Source organism: Pomacea canaliculata, linkage group LG2 (genome assembly GCF_003073045.1).
Source record: "Pomacea canaliculata isolate SZHN2017 linkage group LG2, ASM307304v1, whole genome shotgun sequence".
Taxonomy (NCBI): domain Eukaryota; kingdom Metazoa; phylum Mollusca; class Gastropoda; order Architaenioglossa; family Ampullariidae; genus Pomacea; species Pomacea canaliculata.
In genome coordinates this window covers 30,587,965-30,613,336 of record NC_037591.1, presented here as the reverse complement: position 1 = coordinate 30,613,336, position 25,372 = coordinate 30,587,965, and the positions used below count along the sequence as shown (strand labels likewise).

Genomic DNA, 25,372 nt, shown 5'->3' with positions numbered 1-25,372 from the left:
TAGTGTGTAATGCTTGCTGCTGTTGTGTCAGTGGGCAGTGACAAAGGACTACACTTAATAGATGGAACAATTGTGTTAATTAAACTACCAAAAAAAAAATATGTTCTTTGGTTGGTGCATGAGTCTTTCTTATTCTGCTCTTCTGCCATTTCTCTTCCCCTTTTTGCTTTTCCTTACTCAATATAAATCATCTTCGTCTATTCCTTCTCATATACTCAACCTCACTGGAATACAACACTGTCCTCTTAATTATTTTTCTACAGCAACATAAATCTCTATCATTAGAATCTTTATGGACAAAATATTCTTCCTATTTTTTTTTATTTTGGGAAATACAGTACCAAGTGTTATTTTGCCACCCTTTGTCAAAAACAATGGGCAATGTAACCAGTGAAGGCTGTTATCTGTGTGCACTTTAATAGCACAGTGGTTGCACGTCTGGCACACGTAAAATACTCTCATTCAGATTGACTTTTCAGACTCAACGTTAATTGAATATAAGTGGGTGGGTAGATCCACGTGAGTGTGAATGGGCTGCAGTTGAGAGTCGTTCAAACAACAGTTAACAAAGGTATAGTTGATGATTCAGAGGGAACGGGAGGTAAGATGCAGCTCATATCTGAGATTTTTATCTATGAGGTTTATAACGGAAATGAGGGGGAAAATAGAGTGCCAGGGCAGTGTTTTGCATTAACAGATCTGCTCTGTCCAGCTTTCAGCAAAACTTGCCAACCCCAATGAGTTATTAAAATTATCTGGCAATAATCTGACAACATTCAGTAACTTTAATTCAAACAGAGAGAATGAGGTGTCATTGGGGGAGGAAGGACTTGTACTCTTGCAAGCTGGGAGGGGGGAACCTGCCACCATTTAGGCTAAGACCGCTTCTGGTCTTCTCAAGGAGGGGGGGGGAGGCTGATCGTTGCTTGCAGCAGTCTGACAACAAGCTGCTGTGACTAGATGTCATAGCTCTGCCGTTGCCCGCTATAATGGTGTTCTTTCTATCCACAACACTAGTTGTCCGTTTACATTCAAGTCAATTATGATTATATATGCACGCCCTTTTTTTTTTTTTTTGTCATCAGAGTCCGCAACCAGTATGTGACGAAAGGGAAATAACTCGCGATAGACGATTTTCTCGGTGGTCTACTGTCCCTTGACTGCCGACAAATGGTTTGGATTTCGGGCTGAGCTGTACCAGAACACGGTGGCTCAAGCTCACTAAAAATCCCGTGCTTACACAGCTTCGGTTTCCTCGTTAGATCCAAGTTGTTTCTTTTTGCTCGTGATCTCGCGGTAGACAAGTTCCTCGGCGTCCTTGTCAATGACAAGCAGAAGTCCCGAGACGAAGATGAAGATGGCGGAGGCCCAGCCCACCCAGTAGCCCCATCCAAAGTGCCAATGCACTTCAGCTTGCTCCGAAATCTCTTCGAGGAACTTGATGGGAAACGCTAGAAGCGACATCAGCTCTATTCCCACTGTTGACAGAAGAGAACAAGTGACTACGAAAGACATCAAATTAGCGTGTCCTGTTACACTAAGAAATTTAATTTTTACATCCCCTTCGCCACGACCCCCGACAGGCCTTCTTTGCCAGATCCATTGTCGAATACGTTAGGCAAATGTTTATCGATATTTTCATATGAAAATTTGCAGTACATCGTATTAGACAATAAAGGTCCTTGCAAGAAAATAAAATTGTAAAAACTAGTCTACGATGTAGGGATCTTTATGAAATTATTTTGTTTTATCACACCAGCGATCGTTGTCTTCAAGATCTGTGTAAACATACACATTTTGAAATCCTCATTTTCTGGAGGAATATTGTTTTGTTATCTGGAGATCGTACAAAAAGGTTTCCCAAGTCCATACCAGAAACGAACCAGATGACCATGGCGGCCATGTAGCAACGAGGCCTCCGCTGCGCGTTCACGCTGCGAAGCCCAGCGGAAGTGACGATGATGCCAGTAAGACAGAGAACCATTGGCCATGATACACAGTCCTCGACATGCGTGCAGCCAGCCTGTGATAGTGAATTTTGGGTTTCAGAGCTCGTGGCGTCACTTGCGTGGTATTTTTATTTAATGTGCAAGATACTACTTCCCTGAATCTTGATGAACCTTCCGTTCCCGAGATAAACGACTGCGAAATTCCCTTATACAGAAAGTGTCCACAAATGTACACGGGTATGCTTACGTGGTGACGGCTTTAAGAGTTTAGCCAATAGGAGAGCCGAGACCATACGTTAATTGGGTGTAGTTGTGTACAAACATAACGTCACTAAATAACTGCGAGCACTTTGGTTATAGTTGCCTTTGGCATATACACTCACAGTATGTCAACCATCATGCAACCGGTTCATGGTTAGAACAAAAGGGATACAAACCTCTTGACCGAGTAAAGTCACAGTTGACCCTATCTGGGTCATGATCGTGGTAGTGACATTTCTCCCAAAGTCCTTCGAATGCACTGTTTGCTTCTAGCCACGAGGTTGCTGCCAGCGACAGCGACATCAGCAACAGCGCTAGTGCCGCCAACACTAAAGCTACGGCCTGTCGAGACAAAGCACATTAGATACACAAAGATGTGTAGTGCTAACAGGAATACCGACAAACTAAGAATGACAAGAGGATGTCAGAGAAAATCAGGCCGATCAACAGAAGAAAAATGTGCGCGAATCCGTCAAAACTGTCAGGACAACAAAAACACGAAGGATAGGAACAAATATACTTGTCATAAAGCAGAAGAAAAGGCGAAATAAACTAAAAATATATTGGCATGAAGGTCTTCAAAATCTGATTTATTACATCACGTCACATTGTATTGTAGACACATCGTATATTATTTCACTGTATTGCAGATCAGTGTATCGTATAGTTTTGTATTTAGTCATATAATACATTGTATATATAGATATAAATCCTGTGGCACGGTGTTGTATAAAAACATTTTATGAGGATTTACACAATACACTGAAGTGTTACATATTCTAAAGCAGTGTGAGGATCTGCTCCTGTCATGCAGTGCACATCGAGAATCATCTCCGAGGATATATACGTATACATATAATGCCAATGCTCTGGCCATAAAGCAGACAAGTGGCATTTACCAGTGTTGCGTACCCCGCCAACCCTAGGAATCTGGAGAAGGGCATACAGCTTCTAGAATTCCGACCATTACACATCACTCTGAGTCTTCTTGTGTACTTTACCAACAAGTCTGTGTGCACCAACTTTCTTCCCGACATTTTCGACAATTCATAACGAACTTCAAAACACTGCGTTCTCACAAACATGAAAGCTTTGTTTGAAGGGTTTCCGAGAAATGTTGATGATTTGGAAAGGGGTGAGAGAGGGGGAAGAATGAATGATGGAAGAGCTTATATAATTTGACAATTCCACGAATTTCCCCGCGACACTGTCTTGGGCGTTGGGAGTCAAAACTGTGTCGTATGTGCGGCATGTGATGAAAACAAACAACATGCACACAATGACAACAACCCCCGAAAAGTCGGAGTTAGTACGAAATGGAGACCCAAACAGCTCCTGGGGTTTGAGTTAACGTGAAATTTGAAGTAGTTAGGACTAAAACTGCACGATGTATCCCTTACCTTCAGCGGTCTAACGATCACCAAGGTCTCGATTCTGGATATTGGCTCTTCGGCAACCATTCTTGTCTGTGAATTAGGCTGTCTTCTGAAGTTTGCTAAAGTCCATGTCACTTCTTTTCATCTCACAGGCCTTGTACAATCTCTGCAGCACATGGGAGAAAAAGAAGAAAATCTTTTTGCAGGCTTTACAGTACAGTTGTAGCAACCTTCAAGTTCCGTTAATTGAATGTTTCTGCAAACTGAAAAAAAAAAAAAAATACTACAGTGCGCACCTGGCTGTGGCAGTCTTTTCTCCCTCCCTCTCTCTCTCTCTGCCAAGTATTCATTCATATAATTAACCATTAAACACGAATTTATGCAAACCCCAATCTCACCTCTCACGGATGTTGAATGTAGTGTACTTTCACGTGAAGACTCGCAATTTCATGCATTTCACTTCTCAGCACTATAATAACGTATTTGATGGACCGAGGACAGGATCGAGAATACAAGTCATTGTATACGTCTTGCAGATAACTGATGCAGTGCCTTCCTAACCATCCTCTTCAGCTACGCTGCTGCTTGGTGCCAGACGCTTCTCGTGCGTTCGGGTAACTGTCCTGAGAAGAGCGCGCAGGCTTCAATTTTTACATGAGCACTGCGATCAGGTTCGTGACAAATGTCATCGGGAAACCCTAGGACTGAAGATTTGGAAGAGTTATTCCTTTCTTTGATGTGCAGTGCTCGTTCAGGTTTCGACAGGTGTAGACGCCTTTCGGAAGTGGAGCACGAGCAGGCTCACATATGTAGGGAACATGTCGGATGCTTATTTGCAAATATTAGGCTGTGGTGGAGAACGTTGGTGACGTCATACAAGCCATCTCTCAAACGGTTTGTGCAACATCTTATAATCATTGGCCCACAACAGATTTTTCCCTCGCGATATAATTATTGCAAAATATTACAAATATTTCCAGTATCTAACTGAATTCTCACTTACATGTGCAGCAGTAATGTACCTTCGAGGCTTTCAAAGGTAACCTTGAAGACTTATATAGACCTACACATACACTTCTTTCGCGAATTCATCCAGTCCTTTTCTCAGCTTCGCTCCCCGACTTTTGCTGTTGTACATTTGCTACTATATTTGTTTGTTTTTTTTGTTTTGTTTTGGTTTGTTGTTGTTGTTTTTCGTTTTTTTGTTTTTTTTATTCTACATATAAAGCTGAGCTCGTCGGATACGAGGAGAAGTGTTATTAATAATATTAATTAATATTATTATTGTTGTTCTTCTTCTTCTTCTGGACTTTATTGTCTTTTTTCTGTTTAGTATGTCCCTAACCCGTAAGATTTTGCTTTTTTTTTTTTTTTTTTTTTTGAACTTATATCAAAGTTCATCACATTTTTCTCCTCTGAACAAAGATGATGAAATGTTTATAGTTATACACAAGTTGTCTCTGTCACCATCGACAACGCTCTGTACATTTCACCACCATCGAAATTGCTACAAATATAGAACAACTTATTTAAAATGATAACCTGCTTTCTCTGCCTTTCTGAAAGGTATCATCGATTGTAACAAACACGAATAACTTAGATAAAATGATAACCTGCTTTCTCTGCCTTTCTGAAGATATATTCGATTGTAACACCACGAATAGCCATATAGATAAACATACTTACTGTATCTGGTTTGTATATGATTTCTGATATAATAGATCATTACAATTTTGTCTCTTATCGCATAACACTGCTCGACTTGAACAACCTCTTCATTATTCTCATGCAGGCGCCTTCTCTGTCTGAATAGATGAGGTAGATACCATGATTGATCTACCTGCCCGTGTAATTTGTTGAAGAAAAGATTTCAGTGGACATCAGGACATGTACAGAACTTTTCCCTCTGCCAGTGACGAGGCGAAGATTTACAGACAAGAGAGGTTTGCGTTGTTCGTTTCCTGCCCGGGGACCTTAGAAGAAGGGAGTTGAGGAGAGGGATAGGGTGCGTGGGTCTGGTGTACTCGGCCCCCGGCTGTGAAGGGGGCCCGGCTAGGTCAGTAGATTTGTTTTTTCCTTCTTCTTTTTCGTTTCTCTTTTAAAGAAGGGTTGATGTACCATTCATTACTTTGGAGATTTTTTTTCTATGGAGCGGGGTACTACAACTTCGAACCTTTAATGTCATTTTTCGTCATTTACTAACCACTCAGATGTAAACAACTCTATGTTCAGGTAGTGATATAGATCCTATAGTGCACTTGTCCTGATGTTTGAAGTCTATATTACGTTACTAAATGAAATCTAGATATTTATAATCGAATTATAAGCATATTACATACAAGAAAATAATTTACGATTTCAAGTCTACTCCAGTGGCGTGTTGCATAGCAAGTAGCGAATCGAGCAAAGCTAGCCTAGCGAATCTAGCGGTTAGCGAAAGCTAGCGGTCCCTGTGCAACGAGCAGCCGGAAGAGAGTTTCAAGATGGCAGACATGAGGCGAGATTTGAGTGCTTTCCGTGTTTCGGAAGCTTGGCCCCGACGTGCTGAGCGATGTTGCAAAGTCTTAGCCAAACTGGCGCAAATAAATATTGAGCTTGCGCCCTCCACAAATGAGAAAAGGGAAAACTCCAACGCCCATGTGGTCGATTTCGTGGAAGTCACCATCCCACGATACTCGACGTATGAGTTCAAGTCCCATTTTCGAATGTTGCCGGAGGCCTTTGATGTAAGTTATTGTAATAAAATTTAAATCAAGTAAAATGTAATAAAATATAAATCAAGTAAAAGGTAATAAAATATAAATAAAAATACCAAGATCAATTATAGGGAATGTGAACGTCTTTTATATACAGTGTATATGCATAATGCATAAATGCATCTACAATGATGCTCACACAAACAAGATAAACACAAACTTTCATAGAGATCTTTTGTGAATTTTTTCAGGTTCTCCAGGCTTGGATCGAACCTCATTTACCGCAAGAACGAGGTTTCAGTAACAGAACAAAACTTCTTGCCACCTTGTGGTTGCTGGCAAACAAGGATCGAGACATTTCGCAGACAAATCGCAGTGAGGCCGATCGGTTTGCCATGAACAAGGGCTCACTGCACAGATGTGTTATGCTGATCTGCAGGACACTCGTGGCTAATCAAGGCGAGGTCATCCAATGACCAGAAAGGGATGCCCTTGAAAAGCTGGCTGAAAAATGGCAGCAGAATGCTGGTTCCGGGAGTTACGTAGGTGCTCTTGATGGCACCTATATCCCATTCTCGGAACTTCAGGGCCAAGACGGGAAAGTTATATATGCAGAAAGGGCTTTTTGACATCTAAACTATACTCTATAGCAAGTCAAAATTCAAGTGTGATTGTAAACTTTCGGCTCGATTGGCTAGCTTCGCTCGATTCGCTACGCCTATGCAACACGTCTCTGGGCTCGGAGAGATCGTCTGCCCAGGGGCCCGTGCAGGCTCTCGGCGGCCATGCCTGCCTGTACTTGTTATTGCTTATTTGGCCATTGGGAATACAGAAACAAACCCGTTTCTTGTGCGTTTTCTTTTTCCTTTCAACTGTAAATGCTTATACATTTCACATGTTCAAGACTCAAGTAAAGATGAAAACTACACGAAACATTCCTATCAGCCCCAAATACCGAAATTCAGAGAACACTTTATTTAAACTGATTTCCCATATAGTACGAACTAGTTTGGACCGTTTCGACTAGTAAATATCCCGCTACTAATAAGAAATTCATAGTAAGAGCGTGGGCAGAAGATGATATGCCTCTCAGTGTGTGCACATTCACAGACTTCTAAAATATCGAGACTGGGTAGGTAACCTCCATTTGCTGCGGAATTAAAATGGCTGCCCCCATGAAAACGGAAATACGCAAGCTGAGAAAGAAGTTAAGACAGATTGAAAATCTGGAAAGACTAAACAGGCTATTAGATCAGCAAGAGGAAGAAAAGGTCGGTTCCAATTTTTTTCTAATATCATTCGATTATGCATAAATACGGCGTGAACTATGATGAAGTGTAGATGATGTCAACAAATGCATTACGTGTACTTTCTATATAACAATAACATCAAACACTTTGCAAACGACGCTTATCAATAATAAAAGTGTTAAATAATGGATAATTTAGAAGATTAGATTTGGGGATGGCCGTCTCACAAATCTTGTTGCAATCTTTTTTCTTTTGCCAGATTGCACGAAAAGATGAACTCAGAGAACAGCTTCAGGAACTCCTGGTTAAGCAAGAAATGTACGATGAGCCAGCATATGAACCAGACGTGTGTGGTCCAACTACTATTGAAAATGAATATAACAGTGAGAGAAACAGTGAAAGACTTCACTATGAAGGCTTACCGCCTGCAGAGTCTGAGAGTCAGTCAGAAAATTCATTAATCTTCACCAAGAGAAGCCCCACAGACCAGTTCAGTAACAAATTATGATTGCTTTTTCAGCATGCGTGCATACCTTCAGAAGGGTTTTAACAGCATAGATATGAATCACATACAAGATTAAGGTTAGGTTAGCATGGTCCAGTGCAAATGAAACTATGTTTTTTCCCAAAAATGCTGGAAAGTTTTGCTGAAAATCTTGTGTAAATTTCTGGAGGTCACACACCCACATCCTGGGGTTGAAACCGGCACTGACATGCCCTTTGACTAGCAGATATAAAACATTCCCCTCTCACACTCCCATCTTCTATTAGAATCATCCATTGGTTCAGTTACATTCTTAGGTGGACTCAAACTTACCTCATTAATGTAACACCAGTCTATTGCAGTACCCACCTGTTATTTTGTATCAGGGACCTAGACCAAGTACTAGGACTGAACACCTGCGAGGGCGAAAGGGTGTGAATGATTGACGTTTAGATGTTTAAAAAGAAAAAGAAAGAGAGGTGTGATTGGAAAGGGAGAGATGAGTCAGCAGGAGAGACTGGGGGAGAGAGAGCAAAGGGTGAGAGGAGGTGAAATTGGATACTTAATTGTGGGGAGAGGTATTGTGTTTTTGGGAGTTGGAAGAGAGAAGTCACTGCCCAACAAGTCACTGCCCAGACAGTGTACTAGAGGAGAAGAGCAAGGGATTTAGAGAGAGGTGGACTCTTGTTTTAGGATTGTGTAGAAGAACCACTGCCAAGACAGTGTGTTTTTGATTAGTGCATAAGGTACACTTCGTAAAAAGTGAGTAGAAAAGAAGAGCCATTGTGTTAGTGACTGTGTGTTTTGATTAAATACATATTAATGTTAGGCAGACTTGTACAGGCAAATCATTTTTTTATTATTAAGAGTGAAAGAGCGCGCAATTGTCGGACCCGCTGGTGTGCCGGAAAGAGTGTAAACGAGAGAAACTAGCGGTGTCATAACATTTTGTGACAGAGAACATGGTCAAAATGTTCCATGCAATCCTAAGATCAGCAAATCTGTCTGTGCAATAGCCAAATCCTTTGATACATAAACTATACTGATACATAAACAGCCTCACCCAGCCAAATGAAAGCAAGGAGACACATTTCTTTGAACTCTGCAGGCATCCGACTTATGCCTCAAACTCATCAACTTTGTTTATGAATGGACTGAACATGAGAAAGTAAAAAAGATGGAGATTTATGCCTTTCATTGTAACAGTGCACTGTGGCACAATGGAATAACTTTTATTTGATTCTAGCATTCAATACACTTCATTACAACACTCACACAGGCTCATCCGCACAATCAATAGTCTATAGACATAGATGCAAGCCCATCATAGGAAGGACCCTTGCAAACAATACAAACTGTTTTATGAGAATACTGCTTTCATTAATAGTATTTAGTCATTCCCTCACACACCTGGAATTGTAGTCCTATATATATAACATCTCACAACCTGGATGTTTTTTTTCCTTTTTTTACTTTTCAGGAAGAAAAATACTTCAGGTGACCCAAGTAAAATGTATGAAGAAAAAGTTGCATCTGAAGAGGAACAGTTTTCCAAAGGTAAAAACTCTAAAGCGATAAAGTTATCTGGGAAACCAATGTAGCTTGGGTGTATTGGGAGAGAGTTAAACTGTTTATCTGATGGGGTCAGGGTTAGGGTTAGACACCTTAGTCTAGAGGCCATTGACTTGGAGTGTGAGGATAGTTACTTCCTGGCATGGCTGGAATGGTTGCTAGGGGCAGTGGGGGGAGAGAAAGATAAGAAACAATGCTTCAAGATGATCAGTCATTAGTGAAAAGAATTACTAACCATCATCCTTCAGAGAAACATAAGACTAAGCTGTATTTTCTGAAGATGCTAAGGATTGGTTTAGATCTGTTGCAAGAATGATCTTAACATATGCATATTTGGTTCTAGATGCAGAATCCATTAAAAATGCACGGAAAGACTGGAAGAAGCTGAAAGTGCTGGTGACAGAATTGGAGGGCCACAGTGACTTGGTTACGTCCCTTTCTTTTGCTGGCAACATGATTGTCACTGGAAGGCATGTTTAAGTTTTAACACACAAGACACAATCTTATAAAACTTCTGATCAGTGGCTCATCAAAAGGCTGGACATGACCTCTGGTTACTGGCATTTCTTTTTTTCATAATGATAGAGTGAAGTGGCACATCAAAATATAGGATGTGGTTTTATAGAACTATTATTAGCCCATCAAATGGAAATTGGGCTCTTTGATTTGACAGAGAAATGCCAAGTTCTTAATTTACTCATATCTTTCATATTTGTTGGCTTAGTGGCTCTTTCAAGTTAACACAAGCAGATTTAGCACCTTACCATTCGATGTAAAATTTGTGTTTGATCTTAACACCTTCATTAGGTTGCACATCAAAATTTATGGGAGTTTGAACTGGTTAAAAAACATTTCTGTTTTCCATTCTTGTGCAGTCGTGACACAACCTTGAAGGTATGGGACTTGGACACAAAAGATGAGGTACGCAGTTTTGGTGGTCATACAGAGGCGGTAACAAGTATCCTTGTTCTTTCCCTAGAAGAGTCTTCTTTTCTAGGTAAGATCCTGATTCAGTTGTGGATTTATCTTCTTCATAAGGCACATAAAGAATCAAAAATTTAAAAAAAAAACAGCTATAAGTAATGGTTTATTACAAATACTGAAACCTCAAAAATAACTGAGCATTTATGTTTTGTTAAAGCTGTTAAAAATGATATTTTAAAGACTTTGGTAAATATTTGGAAAAATAACATGCCGAAATTAATGGTAATGTAACAAATGTATATGGTAGGGTACAGATTAAGTATGGTCATCTTTGCAAAAGCTGCATTTTGCCAGTCCACTTTGTTTTCTGCAGCTGAAGCTCTTGGGACATCACCAACTGATCACCTGATCATTAGTGGCTCTACAGACTGTACCGTGAGAACATGGTCCCTTGATTCTGGTGATTCTCATATTTCAGTAACTAGCGAATTAGAACATACAGTGCCTGGTTTCAAGGCAGTACTTTCATAACATTGAAGTAAAATATATTTGAGCTTATCTTTAAATTAAAAAGAAAACAAGCTGTAAGTTGTTTTTAGTTGCAATCATTTGTAACAGGAGGTAAAACTTATTTTAAAGATTTGAATTTACATTCCTTTTGTTAGTTTTTCTATGCAAAAACAGAAAAAAGGAACAGTTTAATTATCTCATGCTTTCCAATCATCATCAGTCTTAGTCAAGCATGAACCTTAGTCACATACAGCTTTTCTGGCTTTCCAAAATGAGACCTCATGGTTAAGAGGAATAATACCCGAAAGCTCTGTAAAGAAAATCAAATCATGCAGGCACTACTGTGTGCCATTCTGTATAAGTGATAATATAGATGATATGGTGGCCTTGTTTCGTTTGTTTGCAAGTGATAAAAAAAACTGAGAAAATTTTAAACTTAAAGAAATTTGGGGCTACAAAGACAATGCTTTCGGTGTGTGTGTGATGAGTGTATGGCAGGCCTGGATTACTTTTGAAAACTGTTAAGTAAGTTTAAAATAACTAAAATGACAATACATATAAGTATAGTTCACTAACTATACAAGAATTAAACCTTTGATGAGGTTAAAAAATAGCTAATAAATGAATGGTATGCATGTGATATATAGAATTCAAAATCAAATTATATATAACAGGAAATTATATAGGCTAGGGACACAAATATAAGGAATATGTACAACACTGCAATACATGCACATGGGCAAAGCAAATTTTATAGGTTGGTTACAACTGTAAGAGATTGTACACAATGTGCAAACTATTCACATGCACAAACATCTTAAAAGTGAAGCAGAAATCCACCATCAGTCTAATGGTGCTTTTTTCAAGATTTCATTCTTTGTTAAACGTGGGAACATGAATAGTATTCCAAATCCAGCATTACAGATCAGTGCTCAAATATTTCAGTAGCCACCACTCCAGTCCATGATGTCTCACTGTAGTTTCAAGATGATGCTTGGGTGAATAAGGTCCACTGCACCAAGTGGCAAAAACAAGCAAGAAAACTCACTAAGATGTTTTCATTGCAGACCTTGTTCTTGAAAGCTCATTTTAATCAGTGTCACTTCATTGGTAGTTTCCATAAGGTTATTCTGTCCGGGTTGTCACTAAAGTAATTACTTGTAAAGAAATTTAATATAATAGGTTGACAGTTGGCATAAAAAACATACCAGAAACTTTTTGCACCAGTTTAATGTCTTAATCATTTAGTATTTTTCCATATGCTTATAGCTCAGTAACTTAATTCTGTTTCTTTCTTTGTAATATCAAGGTAAAATGCTGCAGTCTGTGTACACATTCAACTCTGTTACATGTGTCGGATATAGTTACCATGCACACAAGCTAGTCACAGCATCAGGTACGTTGAGAGTTTTTACTATATATAACTGTAACAAGTGTACATAAATCACATCAAATTTGTTAAGGTTTTGAATGTATGTTTTTAAAAAAATCATCAAATGCCCATCTTTGATTGCTGTATAGGGCAGAAACACTGAAGTTGGATGATAAGTGGTAAGTTTGCAGTTGATTAAATGCAATCTGCAAAATACTAGAACTAAAATTCCTGACCATAAATTATCCATGAAAGATAATAAATATCTATTCAGATGGTGGCAAATTGGAGTTGTGGGACCTGAGAACTGCTGAAAATGTCCATTCTGTTCAACCACATGAATCCAGCGTTACAGGGCTTAAGGTGACAACACATGATTTTTTCTTTAATCTCTTAAGTATGTTTAAAATAAAGTTTAAAATGTTGTATAACAGATTAATTCAGCTGTAGCTTTCTGTTCCTTAAAACAGTAGCCAAAATTCAGTGTGTTAACCCATCAGGAGGAACACTGATAGAGATCCAGATGATATCAGTATTTACTATGCAGTGGGTTTTCGGACCCCAGATATAATAAATCACAAAAAAGTACACATCAATGTACGTGTCCTATTACTAAACAAATCCTGATCCTTGATGTCAAGAACCTTCTTAAATTATTGGTGCCATGTCTCTGCATATAAAACTCACTTATATTTGATAACAAGTAATGATGAAATGTGTCAAGTTTAATACTAAATGTTTTATGTACAAGACCTCTAACCAATATTCTTACATTTTCAGACCCTCTAATTTTTTGTGATTTTAAACTTTCTTACATGATTTCACATATTTCTACATAATTGGAAAACACTGCATAATATATTTTTGCAATGCCCACAAAGTCAAAATGTGCTTATATAATACACAACTTTACCATCTTGTATATTATATTGGTTTTTACAGTTTTTGTTGTTTTTGTATCTGAAGCATAAAAATAAATGTTTTTCCATGCTAAAACATTTGACATTCTTAGAACATTAATAATTTCCAAACAGATCAGCTTTTAATAAATAAAAATCATCTAATGTCATTAAAAAAACACAACCAGAATGCCACTAGCCAAGATATCGCACATTAAAATGAGGCTAGATAGAACACACCCTGCACAAACCAGCTGACACCATTTCCAGGCAGGCACTTGACTGGAATCCTCACGGGAAGAGGAGAGTTGGGAGACCAAAGCAGACTTGGAAAAGAACAGTACAGAGCAAGGAAAAGGACATTGGAACCACATGGGCCCAACTGAGGGGGGCTGCCCAAAGCCGGGTTCACTGGCGAAGTGTTGTTGCGGCCCTATGCTACTCTAGGAGTAAAAAGGAATAAATTAAATTAAAACTAAAAATCACTAAAAACAAGAACAGTTTTGTAATTAAAGATATTATTAAGAATAAAATTAAATGAGAATGAAGATTATTTTCATTTCCTATTAGTGACATCTTTATTCATTCCATTGGTCCACAATATACAACTATCAGAAGATTGCCACTTCCTTGCTTGTTCCAGATTGTTGACAGCTGTGTTTACAGCTCCTGTGCAGATGGGCTGTTGATGGTTCATGAAATTCGCTCCAACAAATTCTCGCGTACTTTTGTATCAGAGGACATTAAGCCAACCAAGAGGAATGGTCGAATCACCCAGCGCCCTGTCAGATGTCTGGAAGTTGCTGGGTCCACTATTTTGTTTGGAGATGATGCCTTTAACATTAAACTGCTAAACTGGCGAAAAGGTAAGTTAGACAAATACTATTGAAAGCCATCCTAAACACAAATACTCTTGTACAGACAGGAAGACCGATAAAAATCTGCGTAGGAGTGTTTATTATCTCTGATGAGACCTTACTTCATTATTTGTAATTGTGCTTGTTCACATTAGAATATCTTGGAGCTTTAGTGGGTCATCTTAGTCATCAATATTCATGCGTGCTTCAGTATATGACATACCCACACTCCATTTAAGAAAGCCACTAAAACTACATATCAGATTGAAACCTGATACACAGTCCATACAGGGTTTATAGTTTGAGCAACATGAGGAGAAGTATCCTTCATATATAGATTTTTATTCTCTCATCAGGAGAAGTATTTTTCATACATATATTTTTTTTCTTTTTTTTTTTCATTTTCCTGCCCAAGGACTAGTCAGCAAGCTGCCAAACCACAAAACAGAATTTTCGTCTACGGATGCATTGTGTGTCTGTGACAATCTTCTGATAAGCTCTAGCTATGACTTGGATAATGGCCTTGGATACCTCAATGGTTTGTGGAAACTTTTTTTCTGTACAGTGTACATGTGCATGTATAAAAAGATATGTACGTGCATGTGTGACAAAGGGCTTTTCATTCTCTTAATTTCATGCCTGAACTTTTACTGTTACTTTGGGGTGATAATAATGTAGCAGTGGTTATTACAAAAAAAATTATAAACAACAAACTACACCATTTTCATTTTAGTTTTAAGATGGTATGTACAGTCTTTTGCTTAATTGATCCGTTGCTGTTTTCACGAAGGCTACTGTCATAAGTCTCCATGCATAACATGACCTGGATATACCTATGTAGCTTTAATAACAGTTGTAAACAAACTCCGATAAACTTTCACATTTAAGCATAGCCAATTAAAATACAAATCTTGTTTTAAAATCGTCAAAAAAAAAAAAAAGAAAATACGAACTCCTGAGGGGTCATCATGTCAGATTACAAAGATCATTAAAGGAATGCCACCAGAGAAGAATTCACAAATATATGCCACGAAAACTATAACTCTTTAAAACTTGTAACCTGTTAAGTGTTATTGCTGAAGGATTTTAATTCTAATGCCCTAAGCAATCTGAAATTTGATTTTCTTGCTTGACATTCTTTGAAAATATTAAAATCATTTTATTTAGGGAAATATTTAAATATATACATTTTTCCAAATAATTAATGTTATGAAGTAATTATGACACTCTTTGCAAATACAATTTATGTAAATTTGGTTTACGGCAAAGAAAAAAATGGTAATTATAAGGATCAGGGGAAGAAACTGTGGTTGAGTAATATCTTGCCAACAATTATCTCCCTTTGACTGATAGTACATCTGAAAATCTGTCCTACATGAAACCAGTATTTTATATATTTCTATACTATAATTTGATGGATATTTTTGTCTTTTTTCCTTTATTTTACTTTTTAATTATTCGTAATGTGTTGATTTATTGACGTTTATGTATATAAAAGCTGTAATGGGATTTTCAAGTCACTATACTGTAAATTGTGTATTTCAAAAGGAATTATTAATTTCAAACATAAACTCAAAAATAGATACAAAGACAGACCTAAAAATTGATGAAATGGAAACAGCTATTAAAAGTAACAGTTATATTAATCTTTGAAAGATAAATTGATTGTGTTTTAGTGCATCACTTTGTGCTTAGGCTCTGCCTGTGTGAGCGGACCTACTTGATCCACAAAAAAAGGCAACTGCTTACTTCTGAGATTGCATTAGCTTATTGATGATGCAAGAATTGTGTGCTAAAGTTATTCAAGGGAGCATACACATGGTTGAGAAAATCTTGCAGGTTTTTCAGCAGCAGTTGCGTTTCTTTGTTTCGTTTTTGCCCACTGTTTACACCAAGTTCGAACCAGAGAAAAATTCGGTCAGCGGCAACATAAAGTACAGGAGACCCTAGAAATCCAACGCAGTTCGCATGACTTTGTTGTTTCAACTTTTGACCTCGACATAAACGCCCTTAAGTGGGATTTAATTTTTCTGAAAGCGATTTCTGTCACGTGGCAACAGACTTCATCGAGGTCGGGATAGGGTTAAGTGCCCTAGTTTTTAGGGACAAACAACTGCAACCACATTGATCTGCATGACCCATGTGTGATCTTGATTCTCAACTCGCTAATCATCGTTTCTCAGAACATTGCGTTGCACGAGTGACCGACTGTCAACTGGGTTCCCCCTCCCACTCATCTCTCTGACCTTTGTACCAGCCACAGACGTTCCACGTGAATACACACACACACACGTACGCACAACCGAAAGTGGTTCAGATAACGATGTCGTCGCCATCCCATATGCCCGCCTCTGATCTGTCTCATCACGAGAGCCCGGGGAATGGGGGAGGAGTGTGGGTTTAGTGACAGCCACCGGCCGTCGTCAAGGCCACATGTCCTGTTGTAATGGCGACGGCTGTACATGTGTGACGAACTTGTACGAGTTCAGTGTCATGGCAGCATTGTCTCTAGTCAGCCTAGCTGTGAGCAGCGCAGAGAACACTGGGCCACAACAGGCCTGCAGTCAGTAGTGGTGTTGTGCAGGCACGGTTGTTTGTTTGGAGAGGTCATTGATTTCGTCAAAGCCTGGCGGGGTCACAGGTGTGCCTAAAAGTTCAACCATATGTATGTGCGTGAACGGTAACAAGAAAACAAGCAGTTGAGGCTTTTATGTGGATCACTAATCGGATTGTCCAATCACACACGCGCTTGCGGTGAGGGGGCTGCGTGAAGAGGAATTTAATCAAAACGTCAGCAAAGACCGCCGTGGTTGTTGACAGCCTTTGCAGCGCTGTCCAAATGCCACCAATCTTGAAGTCAACCTGTCGCTGGAGGGAGGAGGGTACACCTCGTGAGGCGACCACGACCTCGCTCCCTGACGTCACACAGCTCACCGCGCGTCTCCTTGACACACTTCATGCTTATCTCCCTTTCCCGTGCTTCCCTCCCCTATCACTCTCCGAAGGTGGTCGGGCCTGTCGAGAATGCTAGAAGTGCAATTAAGGAAATGTCTTTCTTTTGCTAGTAGTTTCTAGTCCAGTTTGGTTGTGTTATTTTCATTCGAACAAGGGTCTCTCCCCCTAAAGCCGCGCTTGCCATCTTGCACCAAGGACGCGCAGGGCCTTATACGTGTGCAGTCAGGCGACGCTCTTCACATGCAGCAAGCAGTTAGGCTCGCTTCACGATGGGCCTTTATTTACACTTGACACAATGTTGTTCATGTCGTGCAAGCATGGATGGTGGTGTGGTTGAACTTAAGCCTTTGTGTGCACTTGAAAGGTGTCTTGATCCGTGTTCACAATTTGGTCATGATTGCGCACTCTTGCTTACTCGAGTCTGACAAGAGAAGCCATAGACTCTTTTCCGGCTTCCTCTTTATATTAAAAAAAAAAAAAAAAGTAAAATCCCGGTCCTTAAACTCAAGGACAAGAAACTGTGTGACTAATCGGTGGGTTAGGGGTTTTTTGTTTTTTTTTAAGTTGTAAAGGTTACTGCCGGCAACAGACAACCGCGCTAAAACAAATTTTATTTTCCTGCCTAGCGTTTGTTTCTCGAAAATTCTGCCAGGCTTCGTCGTAACAAAGTGGGATGAAAGAGATGACTAATTAAAATAAAAAAAAAAACAATTGGGAGAGGGGAAGGGGATAGGGGTGAGTGCGATTATCAGCTTCGGAAAAGATCAGATGACTCGTCGCTACTGCAAAAACACCCAATCAACGGGAGCGGCTTAGCTGCTAAAAATGGTATCGTGCTTGGTAAAAACAGCGGTGTGTTTAGATAAAGCTGAGTAATTGCTAAATTTATGGCTGACTGATTTGGAAATCTTTCATCTCCCCTTTCACACAAACATATCGCATGGCGGTGGAACTAGCTTCTCCTGTACTTCCGCTTTCAGTTTTTGTGAACGAACCAGATCCCGGACTGCCAGGTTGCGCACGGCTAGGATGAGAGGAAAGAAGGGAGCTGCTTTGAGTTTGCCCCTCGTTCAGTCAGCCATCCTTAGCGGGAAGGTCATGACGTTCCATACCCTGTTTGCCTGCACGCGCTATGACGTCACTATCTCGTGCGTTTCTCCACATTGACGTGTATATATACACATGGCGTCGTGCCCACAGTGTTATCAGCATTACAGCCATGAACATTCCTGGCAGGGCGAGGTGACGAGCATGTCACCTGCACCTCCGACTCGCGAGACTGCTTGTGCAACCAAAAAAAATTTATAAAAAATGTGGGGGGGGGGGGGAATAATGGCGGAGGGTTGTGGTAGCCAGACGTCATCTGTCCTGTTCAATATTGAAGACAGGCAGGGTCGGGGCAACCATGGAGCGACAGACGTGTTTGGCACACAAGCTGAACAAACACCCGCTACTAAATAAGGGTACACGTTGTTATCGAAGTCGGCGAACCGCGCCGGTGGGGAAGTTTGGCAAGGGGTGGGGGTATGGGGTTAAGAAGGAAAACATCGACTCCCTTTATGGTAATCATAGTTCGCGTGCACTTACGACTGGAATGTTGGAGGGATCAAATCGATTCTCTCTCACTCTCTCTCTCACACATTTGCCTGTGATATATATATACGTCTTGTGTGTGTGTGATATGAGCATGTTATCGAAAGCAAACTATGACCTAAAACGTTGTGGCTAATGACTGTTGCACATATGAAGTACATAACTTGTATGAACCGATCACTCCGAAAGAGTGAAGCCAGCAACTCACTTGACACCACACTGTAGGGACGTGTCGATCGGGAAGCTTGAACCGAAAATGAAAGGCGGGGGGACAGTCAGGCGCTATTTTGGGAGTACAGAATATTTTGCGTCCCATGCATTTGTTGCAAAGTGATTTTTTGCAACGGCGGGTGCTGCGAGGACTTTTTAGCTCAGTCGGAACTGCCGGGTGGAGATCCATACTTGGATGACACGTGATCACTCGTCATAAGAAAAAAGACACCCAGCATGACGTCACTCCCGCGGCCCGTTGCTGCCTTTAGCCCCTCCCTGGCCTTATCTTAAGCACACCAGCTAATTTATTTTTTGGTTTTTTTGATGATGATGATGATGATGATGATGAATATTATTATTATCGCCCTTTACTTGCGTTCCGCTTCTGACTAATCGCTCTGCTGTTTGCATTTAAACCCTGATTGTATTTTCATCTGTTGACCTTTTTTTTCTACCCTCACTTCGCTACCCTTGTCTGTCGGCCTTTTTCACCACTGTGCCTCTGTCAGACTTTTTGTGCTGCAGCTGTCGTCTGTGGGCCTTTGTACTCTTGTCCCCTCGTCTTTTTTACATTTCTCCGTAGCCCTTCTCTGATACTGGCTGCTCAGTCGGCGGCTTGCTGCTGTCCACCCTGCGTCACCTCGTTTCATTAACATGCCTCTTTCTCTTTTTCACTCAGTTCGCACGTACCCGGGTGGCGAGTACTTGGCCACCTTGGATGATGACGACACCAGGAAGATCGTCTGTCTGAGTTGCGCACGCCTTCAGTCTGGCACTATGGTTGTTGTCACGGGTGGCTGGGAGCTCAAGGTCTGGGAGCTGCTGACGTCAGGATCGAGGTACGCAGTGGGCAGGTGGCAGTTAGTGCTGCGTCTAGTGGACACCCGACAGTCTGACGACAGGGAGAGGGAACAAATGACAAATCTTTATTTAAGAGGGTGGCAGAATAAGAACAGGTTATGTTTTTTTCGCATATAGCCCTCGATCTAAGAAAAAGAAACAGAAACACTTCAAAGCAAAAGCATTGACATTGCAATAAGAAAAATTAGACTGTCAGAAAACAGGAGAGTTAATGTCAAATTTGACTTTTTTTTTTTTTTACTTACGAATAAGTAACGCGGGGCACATGTTTATTTTTTCATGTTTACTAATGAGTGTTTATGCAGGGTGGGAAGCCTCTGCAAGCGATGAAAGGTTTTGATATAGATGTTGTTGAAGTCCTGCCTTAGTCTGATCGATCAGTCGATAAACACAGCTGTTAATATACACACATATAAACGAAGAAGTCTTCACGTGTATAAAAATACCTGTTCTAAATTATATGCCTGTCTCATACATATATATTTTTTCCTCTTCTTCACTCTTACTATCACTTATCTTAAAGCCACCATTCCTCCTCCTCGATTTACTACCGCCCACCTTCCCTCTCCCCTAACCAGGCCCAGACGACACACCATGGAGACCTTTGTGACTAATGATCGTTCTTTTTTTCTGTATGGGTATGAGTTTGAATAAGCGTGCTTGATATCAAACACTTTGTGTGTGTGTGCTGGGAGGTGATGGTGGGGGAGGGGGTAGTAAACATCGAGGTTTTGATGTACGTACAGCAATTCTAGCTGATCCTTTATTGTCGTAGGTAGTAAACTAATTTGCATTCTGAAGACAAAGACGCTGCATCTGTACTTGTGCGTCAGCCTACTCGACAGCTTGCTCTCACTGGTAGATACGGGCCCAGTGCCTTGCCTAGTAGGAGAAATGTTGCACCGCAGAGAACATCACCACCACAAAAAAAAGTGTCGACATCTTCGCCTAAATCTAGTCGACAGCACAAAAACTAAATGTCGTGAAACTTTAAATTACATGGATCAGACTTTAAAAGTTTGAGGCTCTCAAAAGTTTGTAGAATTCCATCCCCCTAACACCCCCTTTGTCTTTACCCTCCTGCCCCAGTTAACAGAGTATATGAATCAATAATTCAAGAGTCGGGTAGCTCTTGTTACCACGCACTTTGTGTCCCTCGGCTAATACATAGTTGTGTCCGCGTGAAACTTTGTAAAGGTCAGTGTGGCATTTCAAGTTACTTCTTGTATCTTGTCAGACAGAAATGCCAGCTTGTATCGGTTACCCATCAAAAAAGTTGGAAAGATTGATTTTATGGGGACTTGAAATGCCTGCTTCTAATTAAATACTTGAGGATAAAGCAAGCGCGCGTGTGTGTGCTCGTGTCTCTTGGGGTTGGGGGTGAAAGGGAAGGGAGCTCATCTAGTGGCTCATCTAGTCGATGAATACCAATGAAACCACATGAGAGCTGTATACCTGCATAGTTTATGGCGGTGCCACGTGGGAAGAATTATGTATTACTTGCTTCTCCGCTTAGAACATATAATTGAAACATCTAGTCTCCCTTAGTGATGAAAGCTTCGGTTTTTGGGGGGTTTTTTTTTTTGTTGTTTTTTTTGTGAATTGACGATCTGAGAAAGGTTAGTGGTAATGGTGGCCATGAGGCCATCAACTTCCACCTAGTACAGACAGCTGATAGGTCTGTGTAAACTCCAATCGTTCACCACTTCCTACTTTTTTCCCCGTACGTTTTGACGGGGTAGAGGACAAGGTTGTAACCCCGTGACCCCGACTTGCAGTAGAGGACGTGACCTTATCCCTGGGTTGTGACTTTGCCTGCGTCCTTATTGTTACTGACACAAGCTTTATCGAGCGACAAGTAGACTTCATCGTGCTGCTCATTGATGGAAATCCTCCTGTCACATCCATCTCCCGCACTCTCACAACCATTCATCTAGCTTTTTGTCTGTTTCTCTCGCGTTCTTTCTCTGTGTCCCAACTGCTCCTTCTCTTCTGCATGGTCGCGTGCTTGCTCGCCTTTTCATTCCGCCCCTCCTTCCCACCCGTCGCCTTCCTCCCGCTCCATCCCTTTTCGCACAGCACCATCCTAATCTACCGCAGTACCTTCAGCACCATCCCACTACAGCACCGTCCTGTAGTCTTATTCGCATTGTTACAGTGTTCTTTCTAGTTCACTGCATCCTTTAATGGATGATCTTGTTCTTCCCCACCCCGCTCTCCATCGGTACATGCGTCGGCGGTCAGCCCTCTACCCACGCAGCGTTACGTTGCTACCGACCTCAGCCCTCGCGTGTTCTTGGATACGATAATTCTGTCAGCAACGCCCACAGGTACGTGCGTCTAACCTTTCCTCCCTTTTTGCACAGGGGCGGCCTTACATTGACTTGATGTGTAAGGCAAGGACTCTACCCCACCCCCCACCAAGCCATCAGCCATGCCGGTAAAATTCCAGGTCGTAATTAAAACAGGCCACGTTTGAGCGTGAACCCATCCCGCCAACTGGAACGATTTTCCCACCCAGTTACTCTGCCACACCTCAAGACATAACGTCTGCACTCTGCCTTCCTTTGGGGAGAACATGTACACAATATTTTACTTTGCCAATTCCTCCGGTATTTTTTAATTTATTTTCTTATGTAATTAACTTTAAAAAAAAAAGATTTGGCATTTTTGGCATATGTGTGAAAGTTTCCATTGGTGACCCCCACCTTTTCGAGGAGTGTCACAAAGATGGAAATTTTGATTTGCATGCATCTGGTTATTCCAGCAGCAGAATCGATAGACGCTTCACCTCTACGGACGTCATGTCAGCCCTGTCAGCGGCCGTAGCCAGAGTTAGACCAAGTCCTTTTTTGCCGATTTCCTGGCAGATCGCCATTGGGTCGATGGTTTTTGCGAAAGTACTTCGACAATGATCAGCTGACACAAGCAGGATACATCAAATGCATCGGTTTCAGTTTCAATGCGCAGTATCGTTTTCCGGAATGTAGAGGGCATCGCAGCGAGATTCTACAGCCCCACCATACTAGTTCCTGCCTTCTCTCCCACACCCAGCCAAACTCCCTATGTGCCTCATTTTTTTTTTTCGATGAGGAACAACCTTCGCACATTCAGGCCATCGACCGAACAAAAAGTCAGTCAACGGTTTGTGTCCGTTTTCTGTGACTGCGAGAACTTGGCGAAAGATCCTGGTACTGCAATACGCAAAAAGTCGTCAGGGACTTTGGGTGCTTGGGTACTCAGTCCGGTTGACACACACCTGTGACGTCACTTCCTACTCTTACGACGTGTCGTGTCGGGTCCACCGTCGCCGGGCAGGAGTGGAAGCGAACGATAGCGGCTCGGGGACGCCGAGAGCTCCGGCTCCTGCCCTGTGATAAGCCGCTCGTGCCAAGCGCCCTGCGTGAGTAATCGCCCCTCCAAGTGGTGGCGGATGTTGTGCTGGCAGGCGCGCCCTCAACCAGATAGATGCGTCCTTGGTAGCGGTGGAAGTGGGTATGAGGAAGGGGTAGGTGGAGGTGTTGTTTTGATCCACCGCATCAAGCCTGCAAGAAATTCTAGATCAACGGGTTTTGTTTTTAAAAGGAAAGGAAGTACTGGGGAGTAAAACTTCTCGAAGGTTGCCTTCTATCCCAAAAGCGAGGACGACCGATGATCCAGGTGGTTAGACAAAGACCATAACTGTAACCTGTATCTTCACTACCACCCTACTTTCCACTCCCTCCTCTTCTCCAACTTCTCCAGACGACCTAGGCACGTGCCGTGCCGGAAGTTCTGTGAAGCGTATCTGACGTGCTAACGACCTGTTGTTATTTTTAACTTTCAAAAGAAACACATGAGTTGATTGTTTTTACCTTGGCCTAACGAGTTAGCGAGGTTTCGTGCCCCTTGCCCCACATAGATTTCTGTGACGAACTGACGCTGCTGCTGAAGGACGACTGCTACACGCTGGAGGTAGTCACCTTCCAAAGTCGGTAAAGGGGAGGAGTGTAGGGGGAGTGTATGGGGGGGGGGGGAGAAGAGTGTGACGATAGGGTGGACTCTGACTCTGCTATGTTTTCAAGGCATGTGCATTGCAACACCCTTGTCTTCTAACGTATCAAAGGCCATTCGCAGTTGGCCTGCAACGTATCGTCATGAGAGCCCGCGGAGAGGGCTGTGGGTGTAAAGCAGTATGGCGCACAACCTTGACGAACAAAATGTTTGTAGCAGCCGTTACGGGTACTGCAGTCATTTTACTCAGAAAAACAGAAAGGTGTCGGTGAGGCAGTAGATAGCACGAAGAAGTGCAAGGCTGGGTGAGTGACAGATGTAATCCTTGGATGTGTAAGTATCAAGGCCGCGGGTGATGTAGATGAACAGGCGTAAGATTCACGATAAGCCAGAGGAGGAATACAGAACGGAGGGGAGGAGGGTGAGCTGCAGAAAACTGGGAGAGGGAGCTTGAGATTAGTGTGGATGACATGATTACACTGCCAAGAACGACAGGGACTTTTCCCTGGGACTTTTCAAGAAGGTGGTGATGCCTACAGGCAGAAGGTGGCACGGCATGACAACATGCGCGTACAGGACGTCGTCCCACCCACCAGATTCTCCCCACCTCCCCATCTCGTGCAAACTGTTCTGAGAAGCCAGATTAGATGCAACGTCCTGCTTCGCGTGGCCTGCGCCCTCGGTCACATGACCTCGGGAAGGTCACCCGCATCACGGCGATGTATGCTGGTGTGCATCGGTATCTTCTGAGATGTGTTGTTGCCCACACTCTAGCAGCAGATTTCACCGCAGTGTGGTACAGGGACAGCAGGTAACAGTGACGGAATGCTGTCAAACACAAAGGGCATGAGCATTCCTACCACAGCCTTCACCGCGAAAAACTGCTGAAAGATCATTGGATGTTGCCCGTAGGACACAGATAAAAACGAAATAGGGTCACTCAGGGTCTAATGTCTGTCATTGTCTGGCTACTTTTTTTTTTTTTTTTTTTGTTTATTTGTTTTTCTGTCTCTGTTTCTCTCTCTCTCTCACCACACACACCTACGTACACACACTCACACACGTGCTTGCACGTACATGTAGGCACACCCAAGAACCTAGCTCCTTATTTTAGCTAGAGGCCTCGTGCTAATGTATCCAGCATGCCTTTCCAGCTGCACTTAATTAGTCTGCTTGTCTTCCGGTTATGGGGACGGAACTCTGCAGTACAAGGAGCTGTTCCCAAGACAGCTTCCCCTTCCCCATCCTCCAAACCCCTTTCCTCATCAGGCATCCGCATCAAGAACAGGGGCCGGAGGGTAGTTAGCCGCAACTTTCCCCAACCCACATGTCGTTTTAGTGTGGTTAATCCCCAGCAGACTTTTGGACCATCATCAGCAACATGCCGTGTGCTCCATCTATTATTGACTGATCTCGAGTTTCTTCGCAAAAAAAAAAAAGTGTTATGTATATATAGCTCAGTCATGTGTACAAAGAAGGTTTCCAAGCTGTAATCAAAGATCCCGGCCTTAATCATCGGCTGTCGTGTTTTTGAATCATTAATTTTTTTGTATCGCATTGAGCGATTTTGTCAACCACCATCTCAGCTTGCGTGTAGGTCTTCTACC

At 41.7% G+C, this 25,372-nt stretch overlaps 3 protein-coding genes and 1 long non-coding RNA gene across 6 annotated transcripts in view; 2 read left to right on the top strand and 2 right to left on the bottom strand.

The window, feature by feature from the left end:
* Nucleotides 1-39: 39 nt before the first annotated feature.
* Nucleotides 40-4,152, bottom strand: LOC112556321. 3 transcript variants are annotated; one of them, XM_025225199.1, is made up of 5 exons: nucleotides 3,985-4,152; nucleotides 3,611-3,849; nucleotides 2,387-2,552; nucleotides 1,873-2,023; nucleotides 40-1,478 (listed from the first exon to the last, which is right to left on the bottom strand). In XM_025225199.1, exons 2-5 carry the CDS (start codon nucleotides 3,668-3,670, stop codon nucleotides 1,409-1,411), a joined length of 447 nt encoding a protein of 148 aa, XP_025080984.1. In that variant the 5' UTR covers nucleotides 3,671-3,849; nucleotides 3,985-4,152; the 3' UTR covers nucleotides 40-1,408. The 3 variants fall into 3 exon arrangements, with proteins under 3 accessions (XP_025080984.1, XP_025080985.1, XP_025080982.1); XM_025225200.1 differs by having other exon boundaries at nucleotides 3,611-3,842; XM_025225197.1 differs by having other exon boundaries at nucleotides 3,611-3,752; nucleotides 3,985-4,151.
* A 1,118-nt stretch (nucleotides 4,153-5,270) lies between these two features.
* LOC112555707 lies at nucleotides 5,271-6,758 on the top strand. Its single transcript, XM_025224208.1, has 2 exons — nucleotides 5,271-6,312; nucleotides 6,534-6,758. Exons 1-2 carry the CDS (start codon nucleotides 6,070-6,072, stop codon nucleotides 6,756-6,758), a joined length of 468 nt encoding a protein of 155 aa, XP_025079993.1. The 5' UTR covers nucleotides 5,271-6,069.
* Nucleotides 6,759-7,038: 280 nt separating this feature from the next.
* LOC112556568 (F-box/WD repeat-containing protein 7-like) overlaps nucleotides 7,039-25,372 on the top strand; it is a 33,828-nt gene continuing 15,494 nt past the window's right edge. The window contains exons 1-11 of the mRNA XM_025225709.1: nucleotides 7,039-7,553; nucleotides 7,792-8,021; nucleotides 9,497-9,573; nucleotides 9,932-10,058; nucleotides 10,464-10,585; nucleotides 10,886-10,972; nucleotides 12,332-12,418; nucleotides 12,669-12,757; nucleotides 13,937-14,159; nucleotides 14,566-14,688; nucleotides 19,591-19,750. Coding sequence (XP_025081494.1) covers nucleotides 7,446-7,553; nucleotides 7,792-8,021; nucleotides 9,497-9,573; nucleotides 9,932-10,058; nucleotides 10,464-10,585; nucleotides 10,886-10,972; nucleotides 12,332-12,418; nucleotides 12,669-12,757; nucleotides 13,937-14,159; nucleotides 14,566-14,688; nucleotides 19,591-19,750 — 1,433 coding nt within the window. The 5' untranslated portion in view covers nucleotides 7,039-7,445. The remainder of the gene's footprint in view (nucleotides 7,554-7,791; nucleotides 8,022-9,496; nucleotides 9,574-9,931; nucleotides 10,059-10,463; nucleotides 10,586-10,885; nucleotides 10,973-12,331; nucleotides 12,419-12,668; nucleotides 12,758-13,936; nucleotides 14,160-14,565; nucleotides 14,689-19,590; nucleotides 19,751-25,372) is intronic.
* Nucleotides 19,698-25,372, bottom strand: part of LOC112556570 — a 119,311-nt gene continuing 113,636 nt past the window's right edge. Inside the window, exon 4 of the long non-coding RNA XR_003097771.1 lies at nucleotides 19,698-19,803. This is a non-coding gene — a long non-coding RNA (uncharacterized LOC112556570). The remainder of the gene's footprint in view (nucleotides 19,804-25,372) is intronic.